Here is a 12,651-nt window from a genome sequence, read left to right as displayed (position 1 = left end):
TCTTGTAAATCATCTAATAAATTGTCCCTTAAATGGTGTTTAAGATTGAGACTGATGCCCTCTGGTCTGTGAGGCAATCAAATTCAAGTCCTTCCTCCCCAGAACATGTGTTGTGGATCCCTACTTGCATATTTTGTGTTTAAGAGAGAAAAAGAGAGACAATTGACAACATTCCATCATTACTATATTAATATTAAGCCACAACAGAAAGGCCAAGAAAACAAATCAGTGATCAGCCTACTACTACTGGGTTTATACTCTAGTTGAAGATATAAACATGAAATCCCAATTACTAACTAAAGAAAGAGGAGGCCGCGCAGACACTAGTTCACCATGTCTTGAACATATGATCATGGTTCTATGCCTTGCACAGCCTTTCCTAATTGGGGAACTAACTCGAGCAGCAAAAACAGCACCAACAATTTTTGAAGGCACATCACATCCTAATCTCTCTCTACTTAACATTATGCACACCTCACAACTACTTCTAAGGCAACTGGTGATGGGATGGTAGCCAATCACCTTTTCCATTTACCAAAACACCTATCATTGCAGAACCTCGCAAGCAATGCTCAAGGTATTCCAGCGGCAATCAAAAGTGTCTCAACTCTCATGTCAAGCTGATGGGAGGAGGAAAACTACGTGGCGGGAAACTATCCAACACAGGAGGAAAACCGTTGTCTACTACATTGCTGGGCCGACTGGTTGGATCAACCACACTGGTATCACTTTGCTGAAGAAGCCGGACAAGGGACCAAAACACTTCTATTCTGGTTACATGCCTAGTTGTCTGTAACAAAATTAAAGATTAGAGTTCTAATATGAAGAATAGAGAAAAGAAGCATCAGTAACATTTATCTTTTACTAGAGCTTCACCTCAACGATAAAGCGTGCCCATATCTTATCCTCCCGACTCTCCATCACCCCCTTCAAGATATTCAACCCGAAGCCCCGTATTTCGTCTGCTAACTCGAGAAAGAAACCACGCTCTTCACAGAGGATCTGCAACAGAAAAGAGATATTGCGGTCAGGAACTTTAAGGTTGAGGATTGAACATTAAGGTTGTCAAAACTCTTGAGGAAAACTTTCTTCCATATATTTTTGACATACCTCAATAAGCATTTGGCCAGGTGTACTAAGGTCCTCGACGAGTATAGGGCAAACCACATTTTGACCCTCAACTGCTAACGCCCAAGTATTGTTACCACCAGATCTACTGCTCTGATCTTTTAGAACCACACCATTCTCCTTTCCAGTCAGCTACAAAATGAATGCAAATTAGTGTCACATTTGTTAAGAAACATCATACATAAAATTGTTCAGGCTTGTCCTGCATATAATAGTAATAACCGAATCAACTAACCTTTGACTCATGAGGTTGTTTAAGCTTATCAGCATGTTTTGTCACACTTTGTAAGAAAATCATGTACTTGATGGTGCGGTCCAGCAAAGCATCAATGCTACACTGCTTCATTAACAAACGTATGAATGTCAAACTATAATTTTAGAAACAAATTGTATAATATAGAACAAAACACTTTCCTGCTTTGTTATCCACTGAAAGCATAAGTAATAAGTACCTTGCCACCATTGGGAATCATCCCCCTTAAGTCTTTCATACGGTCTTGGATCTGCTGCCGATCCTTGGGCCTTGGTCGAGTACTCTCTCCAGGCTTTGCCCTCTTCTTGGCGGTCTTTGTGTAATCCTCAGCCTTCTGTGGTTTTGCTTGAGCCGCACTTCTAGCATTGACACTGTAGCTATCATCGATCCATAAGCCCACCTGTGATTTTGGGAGAACCTCTTTCTTTGGTACAAGACAGTTTGTCCTGTCCAAGTTATACAAAGGTCCCGTCAAATGCATGCTCCCTCCAGAGCCAGCAAGCCTTGCTAACTGTACCTGATTACTGCCAACAGATGAACTTTCTAATTTCCTTTTCCTGGTGGATGATTGGTCTTCTACACTGCATTTAGTCACAGAGCTGGTAGTACTCATACCATTTAAAAGCTCTTCTAGTCCTAATTCTGAGAATAACCCTCTCCGGGGGCCAGCAGCAGAACCAACTTCTGGCTCTTTGGTCAAATCAGTACCGGCAGCCAAGCAGCCACCACTAACTACCGGCATTATACTCTCTTCCCAACAATCGCTGACTTGACCACATCCGAAATCTGATCCCAGACCATGAAACAAATCATTTCCAGCACTCTGAATGATCACAGATTTCTCATGAGCATCAGCACTGAATGCATTCGTGATGGAACTTTGCATAGAAGTTGCTGGATGCTCAATTGGTACATTGATAATCGTATCACCTTTAACCAGACTAGGTGAGACCGAAGTACTTTCAAACACTTGCGAGAGGTCACCATTCATTGTGGTTGCCATGCCATTGAAGTTCTGTTCCGGTGAAGCAGCAAACCACTGAGAAAGATCATCCATGAATGATTTGGAAACATCTGTAAAACAATCAGTTCGGTTAAACTCTACAGGGTATCCATGTAGATATTGCTGGTTATCCATCTGGTATCCGCAGCTGCCTTGAATGAGAGTTGAGTCTTGAGCTGCATTTCTGCAAGTCTTGAGAGAATCCTGAACCCCAATATCAGATGCCAAATGTGAGTCATATGAAGCCAACAAAGAAGAATCAGAGTTCCATGTACTAAACCACGGGGTTTTATCAGCTGAGCCAATGTCATCAGATGCTGCAGACTGTAAATTCATCGCAGATAAACAATTTCCTCCTACATCTTTCGATTTATCCCCAAGCATGATGGCAACGTCGCCATGAAAGTTTGCAGATGAAATTAAGGAAGCAAACAATTCATTTAGATCATTGGATTCATTGTTCAAACATGAGGGTGTACTTGCTAGAGGAATAAGCCCATGAAGATTTTTGATCTCCCGGAACACCCTTTTTGTTTCATCCAAAAACTCCAACCTCTCCATAATCTGAAAAAAAAGTAATACCTTAGTGTTATCATACTGCAACTCTTATATAAACTACCATATTAAGGGACTCGATTTGGGCAACATGTTCTCTTCCGATCATAAGAATGTTGACAATAACCAAGTTAAGAAAATATGTATAGAGCTAGATGCTTTCATTCAACTACCTTTTCAGTGGAACCAAACTGAATTACTCCTGATTCCACAGAGACTGTTGCAATTGTCTGCAAATTAAATTTAATTGTCAATAAATGACTTATTGTTGGATGATATAAGGTACACAACAAACATAGCTCTAAATGGCTTTGAAAGGTTCATATTCCACGAGACTTGTCATAAAATTCCACTAGTCATGATTCTTTTCGAAAAAAACAGAAAGAACTAAAAGGATATGATGATACCTTTATACCAGAGGAAAATTGGCAACGAAACTTGGCATCATCCTGCAAAATGAGAAGACATTTCCAGATAAGTAAACAACTAACTACTGCAATTAAGTAGTTAACAAATGTTGAAAAAAAAAAAAAGGCATTTTAACAAGAATTTTTGTCCTACCTGAAACAAATCTCGACAACTTTCGATGGGATTGCATGAATTCCACTGTCCATTGTAAGCATCTGAATGCATCCATTGGTGCTTCCCAGTGAAAGCAGTTTTACCTATAACACTATTTTAGACAACAACAAAATCACCCCTGTTAGAACTTTCTATTGCTTGACTTGAAACAAAAGGGAATCTTGTGGGAAATCCTTGTATTCAAGCATGAATTTTATGATAGGGGAAAAAGGTAAACAATGTAATGGAATTTCAAAAGTGAGCGACTGGAAATGGAGTACAATTCTCCTGTTAGAACGTTCTATTGCTTGTCTTGAAACAAAAGGGAATCTTGTGGGAAAATCTTGTATTCAAGCATGAATTTTATGATAGGGGAAAAAGGTAAACAATGCAATGGAATTTCAAAAGTGAGCAACTGAAAATGAAGTACAATTTTGGGCTTACCCTTCTCCAAGCATGTGGACCTGTGGAAGCATATTTTCAATCACTGCTCCCATGTGCTCTTCATAATAGGCTTCTCCCATAGTCAACAACCTAAAGCATTTCAAACCCAGAATTTGTGATGAGCAAGACCTCAAACTAATGTCAGATTGGAAATCTCAAATACCAAACTTGAACTAAAATAAAGACTTAATCTCACATACACAAAATGTAAAAAAGCTAGCATGCAGAAAAATACATGACCAATCTTTGAGAGGAAAATAAGAACAAAGAAGAAGCAAACTTTTAACCATTTTAAACATTTCCAGACACTGAATGATTAAATTTTTGTAAACCTTCACATGCATTAAAAGCTAAAAAGGGTACCCAAATCCCACAAGAACAAAACACAGGCAACAATAAATCAACAAGTAGAAAACAAAAAAAGGAAGAAACTTTACATGGAATTTCTCTGATCAAAACGCCACAAAACCCCATAAGACCACCCATTAGTAACACAAAGACCCTTAAGCCTCTCTTTGATCACTGAACCTTTCTCAGCTTCACCCATTTCCACTATTATCCCCAAACTTCACCAACCCAAACCTATATAAGATGACCCGGGTCCGAGTCAACCAGGTAGCTGAACTCAGTCAACACCTAAAAACCCAACAAAACACAACTCCCCTCTTCTTTGCAACCTTAATGCTCCAAAACAAAACAAGCTGTCTTCTGTTGTTGCAACAAAACAAGGGAGGGGGGTGAGACAGTTGGAAGAATCTGAAAGCAAAAAACCAAACCAAAAGCTTGGGTTTTGTGGGAAATTTAGAAACTTGAAAGTGGTCGGTTAGAGAGTGAGAGAGAGTTTGAGATTAAAACAAAGGTTTATATATATTTGTAGAGGAGGGTGGGGAGTGTGGTTTGGTAACTTTTGTGCTTTGCTTTGCTTTTGTGCCTCTCTCTCTCTCTCTCTCTCTCTCTCTCTCTCTCTCTGGTTTTTGCTTCTCTATAAATGTGATTGTATTACAGTCTTTATGAGACCTCAAAGAAAATTATGCACATTGGCAAAAAAAAAAAAAAAAGATCAAAATGAAAATGAAATCTGATATTCTCCGAAGTTAAAGGGGAACACTGAGATCTTGAGTATTAAATTTACTGTAGCAATATCTTTGTCTTGTTGGCGACTTGTTTGGACTTGCCGGTGACTGGTCCCATCGGTTCGCCCAAAATCCTTTCAGTTGGTTTACCGGCGATCCCCGGTGAATATGGTTGATTTTCTCGTAAGGAACAGTCAAATCTCATGAGATGTTCAAATTTTCGTGAGAAGTGAAGAGATGTGAAAACGAAAAGGATTTTTATTGCATGATTATTAGGAAGAGGATTTTTATTACATGATTATCATGAGATGTTCAAATTTTCGTGAGAAGTGAAGAGATGTGAAAACGAAGAGGATTTTTATTGCATGATTATTAGGAAATTTTTTTGTTTAAATTGCAATTTACTCTTTTATATTGTGTGTTTATTGTTTTTGATTGGTTTTGAATCATGATTGGTTTTGAATCTGGGTATTAAGAAGGGAATATTATGAACTTAATTAGCCAAAAGAAGATTTATGAGGTATTGAGGTGGTACCTAGAAAATGGAATTTAGGGTTTGGGAGTCTAATTTGTGGATCATTTGTAGGGAAACCATTCAATTAAAGTGTATTAGGGCATTCAATTGTATATTTCTAATGGTATTACAGAATTATTTATTTTTGTGTTTAGGAGTGAGACATACTTATTTTGTTAACAATTTAGATATTTAAACGTAATTGATTGATAGTATACATCTTGCTTACAACTTTGATTGAATTAATCTTCTCTCTAAAGTCAATATTGTCAAACATCGTTGATTGAAACTTGAATCTTTTTTTTCTTCAAAATGTTACAAAAATATTATCGAACCAAGCAGTTTCCTCGAATACTCACGACAGATGTTGTAAAACAGAAATCGACATTTCATCTATTGCAAATACCATCTCTTAATTCTTGAAATTCTCTAGTACTGGAAGCTTCATTTTTTTCAAAAGACAAAAATATTTCAGACCAAACAAATAACAGACAGAAAATATGGGCAAGAAAATGTTGAGTCTCTGTTTTGAAGTTGAAAAGAAACAAGAGAGCAAAAGGCAACAACTCACGGGAAGGTCGGCATCAAAATCCACAAAATACAACACCAGACGTCCCCATCTATCTGAACACAAAATAATCACCACTAGCCTACTAAACATTATAGTGACAATATCAATGCCCTTCCCCATTATCACTTCATAAAATACATACATCCTTCTAATACAATAATAAAGAGGAAAACCGAAACAATGCTTTGTATGCTAATCTTCTCCGGCACAGCTCTAAAAGCCCTTATCTATGTGTGTCTCACCATTTCTAGGTCTTCCAGGACCACATGGCTAAACCAAGATAGCTTGGGTAATTAGCAACTTTGATTAATATAAACCTTGGACGGTGTGATTTTGTTACACTCTTCTATTTTACCATGTTAACTTCGATTAATATAAACCATGAGCTTTCATTTTCACTTGGAAAATAATCAACCCCCTTGAGATTTGATTCTTTGAATGAAAATAACAAGTTGGGGCCGCACTAAAAACACTAAAGGATTAGAAGAAATAATCACTTGAAGGGTTATTATAAAAGTTTTCTCAAATAATTTTGGACGTTGTCTTTGTCTTTATTCTCTATTGGCTAAAATTAAGTTTCGAGAAGAAATGAAATTAGACTTGAGCTAAACATATGAACAATTTAAATTAAATCACGTAAAGTATGTATAATCAATTTACAATAAAAAAAAAATAAAAAAAAACTTAATAATAACTCTGACAAATCAACAGTGAGTGATCTCAAAGGAGCATTACGGATTTCTCTACTAGCCTCTCTTAGCTCCGAAAAACCCGGCGTCTCTTGGTATAGGGTTTTGCAAAATCGACTTGTCCGGTGGCGTTCTGAATCGGTATGGGCTTGCCTTGCCACTAATGAGTCATTGTCAGACGGCTATTGACAGCTACTTTGCTCAAATTGTTCTAGAGAGTAGCTTCGGCTCAAGGGATAGATGGATGTCTGGTTGGGTGAGCACCAGATGCAGGCTCTATGCGGGATGGTTGGGTTGTGCAAGGATGGCTTGAGTGGCGGCGTGGGTTATGCAGATCTAGTGACGGTGGCGTGGGTCGAATGGACTGAGCAGAGGTTCGGTTCCCAGGGGCTTTGTGGCGGCGCGGTTTTTCTTGCTGATTCGGCGTCGCCTTGGTGGCTGTAGGATGGTGTGACGACGTAGGCAAGTGTGGGACGCGGGATTCCAGCCGACGAGGACGTGGGTCGGCGCGGTTGGATGAGGCGGAGGTGCTCTACGACCACTGCGCGTTTTTTGGAGATAGATCTGGGCTTGCTGCAGGCAACCTGCTGGACCTGAGTTTGGGCTTTCTTTTGGAGCAGCTAGGCTTCGACTTTGGGCTAGGGTTTTGGCCTTGGCCCATACTATAAGAGTAGGTTGAGAGGGTCGGATCCTTCTAGCGCCTCTGGAGTAGTACCAAAGGGGGATCCCGCTATGTCTATGTATTGATTGTACAATGAGCGTGTCTATTTTCTATGTACCATTGTGAGTACTACCACTATCTTTCTGTCTAACTAAATGGCAGTTGAACGGTATCTAATAGTCTATTCTGGCTTTTGATGAATATAAATTGACCCTATTGGCTCGATTATAAAAAAAAAAAAAAAAAAAAAACAAAAACAATGAGTGATCTCAAGATCTTGTGAACTATTAATTTTGCAATGAATATGTGATTTATTGGCTGGGAAGAGAGGAAGAGTACCCAGTGGTGGCCAATAGAAATGGCCCTAACGGCCAAGTCAAGTGGTGGTCATCGGCGGAGAGCCCGGATATTTGGGCCAGAGAATATTCCGGTTCGGAGTGAGATGTGGTGGGCCAATGGCTGGTCCTACCTCGGGAAATGTAACACTAAAAAAAGGGCTAAAGGGTATAGAGATGTTGGTGGGGTGGTCCTAGGGTTTCTAGGATTGTGGGGTTTGTAGGGATCATCTTCTGATTTCACCTTCTGCCAATGCCTCCCTTGTTTTCTTACTCTCTTTTCTTCACACTCTACAAGAACAAAACAAACTCCCAATAATCAAATGCCAATTGTCTTCCAGTTCTCGATGAAAATATTCTTGCTTGACTGCTTCTGTGACTGTGTCCATCAATTTTTTCATGCAGCTAGCTGTGATTATATATATATGAGCCATTGCTAACAAATCAGTAAATCTTGCTTAATTACCGAGTTGGAGTTGCTTGTGTTAAAAAGATCAGTAATGATTGATAATCTGATAGCTTTACAGTGATCTTTTCAACAGCTGTCAAAGTTTCGATGATTGCCGTTCTTCTTTTAAGAATGTGAGGTAAATACTTGATCTAGAGTCTTCTAAATAAGATATTGTACGGGACATAGCTAGATGAATAGTTTCAAAGAGATATAGCTCTTACGATCTCTATCTTTTGGCTTGCCATACCGATTACTTGACCGAGTTAAGAATCGAGTTAAGGTTAAAATTAAGGCTATAGATATACAAGTGCATTTGGCTGGGTAGAAAGAGACAGCTCAGGCATTAAGATGTATGAACAGGGCAAAGAGCTAGATCGACCATCTTCCTCTTGTTATATAGTGTTCATGGCCTTTTCAATCTGAGGCATTGGCACCCATATTGGTGAGCCATCCCCTATCATATATCAGCATCCTGCATATAATTTGTTTTATGCTTGATCTCCATAGCTAGGGCTAGCTCAGTGACTTTCAGAGCTTGATCAACTGGTACAGCTAGCTAGCTCAACCCAAAGCTGTATTAATTGAAACAAGACTCTCTCTCTTTGTAGGGTATCCAAGGTCCAAGCTCTAAAAAGCTTTAGGGGACACCCATAATTCTTCATAATAGATTGGATACAATATATGCTGGTGCACTTCTGCTGCTGCTGCTACTATTGCTGCTGCATGATATGAGATGAGATGAGATGAAATATTTTTATGGGTCCCCATTACATATCCTCAAGCTCTTCATGGCTAGTCTGAGAATCTTGACTTTCATATAGCACAGTACTAATTAAAAAACCCCACCCAAGTCACCAAATTGGGCAAAACCCTACTTTACTCTTCCTTCCCAATTTGGATCTTTCACACTCTTATTTCATGTCTACATGACATTACACCCATCTATCCATCTGAATCCTACTTCAATAAATTACCTAAATAGCTAAGGACCACTCCCTCTTTTCTTTTCTTTTCTGGATCCTCAATGTTTCAATTTGCTTTGCTAAAACTCAATGGGGGGTTTCATGCTGGCTTTCACTAAAATATGGAAATTTGTGTTTGTGTACATGGAGCGGTTAAGATGCTTATTAAATGTGTAAAACATACTTAAGTAGGAGTAAAATTTTAAAATGAGTGAGAAAATTTCAAAAGATCAAGATAATGTGGTCGACGAACAAAATAGAACACATATGATTGAGAGAATAGCATATAACATATATATGATTGAGAGTAATCATCCAATTCCAAAAAATGCCTATTATTCATGAACATAGTCATTTTGGTGTGTTTATATGTTAGTCAACATTGCTCATTATAAGGTCTCTGGCTTTAAAACCATACTTAGCGCGCAGCATCCCAATTTGTGTGTTAGTGGGTGGGTGTGTCACAGAGAGAGAGAGAGAGACCCACAAGTATTGCAAAAGAACAGAAAGGTTTTGCTCCATTTTTTTCTTAGCATCACCACCCTTCATCTTTATCAAGCATAAAGACCATGATTTTGTCTCCTGGAAACAACACACGCTTCATCATAGCCGTTGAGAATTAAGTCAACTGCATCAAAACAACTTTTTTTTTTCTGCTAAAAGGGGGGAATTAAAATCCAGCAATGGGATTTTGGATTGCTGGTTGTCTTTCTCTTTTTCCCTTTAACCTTTTGTTCATAAAGAGAACACAGCCTGCTTAGTTAAAAACCAGCTGTTTAGATTGTGATTGAACGAAAAAATAACACAGATCTCACTAATTAAGTGTTTGATTATTGTGTTATATTGGATTGACATATTCTTACCTTTATTTGCCTGGGAAAACATGCTTTGTCCTGTGAAAATAAAGGGCAGGGGGACCTATTTAAGGGGTACTGGACAGAAACCATTATTCATAGTCATAATGCTGTTATATTCTCTCTTTCAAAAAACAGTGGAACATAAGGATTGCATTCTAATTTCTCAAGTTTTGACTTGCAAATATTGTAATAATAGCTCGTTCATCGATCAGTATCCTTCAGTAGATTGAAATTAATTATTCTTCAATCCTTCTTGCAACTTGAGTATCTACAACTGTATATAATTCCATGAGTTTGAACTGTTCATCATTTGCATTTATAACCATTTTCCCTCAAAACTCAAAACTATCAGAAACTGCTGGAATTCCAATTATTTACAAGCAGGTATATATCTTGTATATGCATTATCGGTGAAACCCTAAAACCAGGCCTAGACCCTAAGTTCTTGTTACGATCGAGCTACATGCAGGTGTCCTCACCTAAGGGAAAAGGTAATTCATTTTATTCAACAAGTTGGACTTGATTAGTAGCAGCAAAAGGTTTATGATCGAATACCTAGCTAGTCAGCTAGATATAGAGCAATCGACCGTCTTTGCCACTTTGTGAACTTATGGATGATGCAGAGGATAACAGATATATAGCATTTGAATTGGAAGTTTGACCAATTATTTATAATTAAGCAGCACTGAGCAAAGAATGTTTAAAATAAATAAGTTATCATTTTAGATAATAACATGTACTCATGCTGGATTCTCTTCTTATAAAAGGCTGAAACTTTGCAAGCTGTGATTAATTGGATTCTCTAACAAAGTTATCACTCGTTCAAAGCATTTTTCTTTTTGCTAATGCTAAGGAGGCCAAAGAGATTATAGAGATTGGGAGCGGATTCAAACTTCATCCTTAAAGTCACACGGAAAGTCTACAGTACACTAATGTATTGATATATTAATTTTATGCAATAACTAATCGTTTCGCCCAAATCCCAGTAGTATGAAGAGAATATACTATATACATACCAACTTGAAACAAAATACCATACACATACCAATTTGACAAGAACAGTGATAGGAAAAGACTGTATGTACAAGACATGATGGCATTTCTTATGAGTTTTTGGAATTGAAAGTACTTTGTTTAACCTCATATCTGTCATTTGGTTTTGTTTTCTTCACTGAGGAAAAGGAAGATGGTTTTTGTCGTGGTTGAAATCCGGTCATTGGATTTCATCTCTTGGAATCTCAATGCTTTATTGGAATTGCGATAGGAAAGCTGACAAAGCATTTGATCGAGCTGCCACACATAAGGTTTCTAGCTACAATGTCCAATAAAAGTGAGGCATGTATTAATAATTTTAAATGCCAATCTTATAGCCTCTCTCTCACGTTACCATCAAAAAGAGGAATACAATGCCATTTCAAGGCAAACTGGGATAAAATTTCTGGCTTTCTTGGCTCAACAATTCCATATATATATATATATATATATATATATATATATGTATATATATTCACAAGTCACAACGCATAATGGAGGTACCCGATAGGAAGCTAGAAGAGACCAAAGCAAATACAACATCATGTGTGTGTGTGTCTATATATATATATATATATATATATATATATATATATATATTGTCTTGTTACCTAGGGAAAGTATGCATTATGATTACCCCAATATATAAATATATATATATATATATTCATCTGGCTTTATCTTACTTTGATTACAGAAACCACCAGAGCCACACAAAACTCTGGGCTGTAAAAGTTAAAAACTAGCTAGAACAAAAAGAATACTGTCTCTATTTCACATTTGGGTTAGTGCATCTATAAGATGATGACCCTCTCTAGGGTTCACAGGCTTCAATAAGGTGAAGAAGACTGGGACCTGGTTGCTAGCTCGCCTTGTTTAGGGGAGGTGGTGCCATATATGATAGCATAGCTAGCTCGCCTTGTATAATTTCTTACTTTAGGATGAAGATAACGTGTTGGGATATGGTGCATTTGACGTATTTTGGATAAGATATAAGATATAAAGGCTTGTTTAGACATGTTTGGAAGGAGAGGGCTTCTGTACGTGTTTTTAAAGTCATCAAATAGAGACAAAGATTATATCTCTATTGTGCATATAGTTGTGCGATTTTCGAAGACAATGTCGACCAATCCATACCAAAAACTCTGGTTAAAACAATATAAGGTATCTTGTTTTATGGGAATTTTGGTAATAAAGGGATAATTTAGATCGTCTCATATGACAAGTTCAACGGTTAAGTACATAAACAAAATGCTTAATAGGTTAAGCAAAACATAAACAAACAATGACGGAATTAAAATTTTCTTCTATAAATAACATGAACAATTTTAAATGCTTAAATGCTCTAAACTTCTAAACATCGATTTTTAACAAGTTTCTTCCTTTACCATCTTGAAAGGAAAAGATATGGAATTGAGGGAAAAAGGTCGTTTTCATTTTTACTATCTAAATTTTACAGTACTGATGATTTGAATATAGCCTCTCAAAATAAATCAATAGTAAGACATAAGAAAATTTAATTCAAACAATTTGCATTGCAACCAAAACTTTTGAATTCAATA

The 12,651-nt window shown here is 37.5% G+C and overlaps 1 protein-coding gene across 3 annotated transcripts; it reads right to left on the bottom strand.

The window, feature by feature from the left end:
* Positions 1 to 155: 155 nt before the first annotated feature.
* Positions 156 to 4,894, bottom strand: LOC112179074 (transcription factor bHLH157). Of its 3 annotated transcripts, none has more exons than XM_024317387.2 (10): positions 4,382 to 4,894; positions 3,945 to 4,034; positions 3,501 to 3,612; positions 3,347 to 3,388; positions 3,113 to 3,169; positions 1,581 to 2,948; positions 1,364 to 1,468; positions 1,111 to 1,260; positions 877 to 1,002; positions 156 to 790 (listed from the first exon to the last, which is right to left on the bottom strand). In XM_024317387.2, the coding sequence occupies exons 1-10, from the start codon at positions 4,489 to 4,491 to the stop codon at positions 611 to 613; spliced, it is 2,340 nt and encodes a 779-aa protein (XP_024173155.1). In that variant the 5' UTR covers positions 4,492 to 4,894; the 3' UTR covers positions 156 to 610. The 3 variants fall into 3 exon arrangements, with proteins under 3 accessions (XP_024173155.1, XP_024173156.1, XP_024173157.1); XM_024317388.2 differs by having other exon boundaries at positions 1,364 to 1,465; positions 4,382 to 4,893; XM_024317389.2 differs by lacking the exon at positions 3,113 to 3,169.
* Between the last annotated feature and the right edge of the window lie 7,757 nt (positions 4,895 to 12,651).

The sequence above is a fragment of the Rosa chinensis genome, chromosome 7 (genome assembly GCF_002994745.2).
Source record: "Rosa chinensis cultivar Old Blush chromosome 7, RchiOBHm-V2, whole genome shotgun sequence".
NCBI classification, from domain to species: domain Eukaryota; kingdom Viridiplantae; phylum Streptophyta; class Magnoliopsida; order Rosales; family Rosaceae; genus Rosa; species Rosa chinensis.
The sequence above is the reverse complement of the archived record's forward strand: the minus strand, read 5'-3'. Positions and strand labels throughout refer to the sequence as shown.

Excerpts from the sequence above, each read along its gene's own strand:
- LOC112179074 (XM_024317387.2), bottom strand. The coding sequence starts at position 4,491 with ATGGGTGAAGCTGAGAAAGGTTCAGTGATCAAAGAGAGGCTTAAGGGT. Across the intron at positions 3,613-3,944 it reads GTCCACATGCTTGGAGAAGG|TGTTATAGGTAAAACTGCTT; the intron begins GTAAGCCCAAAA and ends TGTCTAAAATAG. Across the intron at positions 1,261-1,363 it reads AACAACCTCATGAGTCAAAG|CTGACTGGAAAGGAGAATGG; the intron begins GTTAGTTGATTC and ends TTCATTTTGTAG.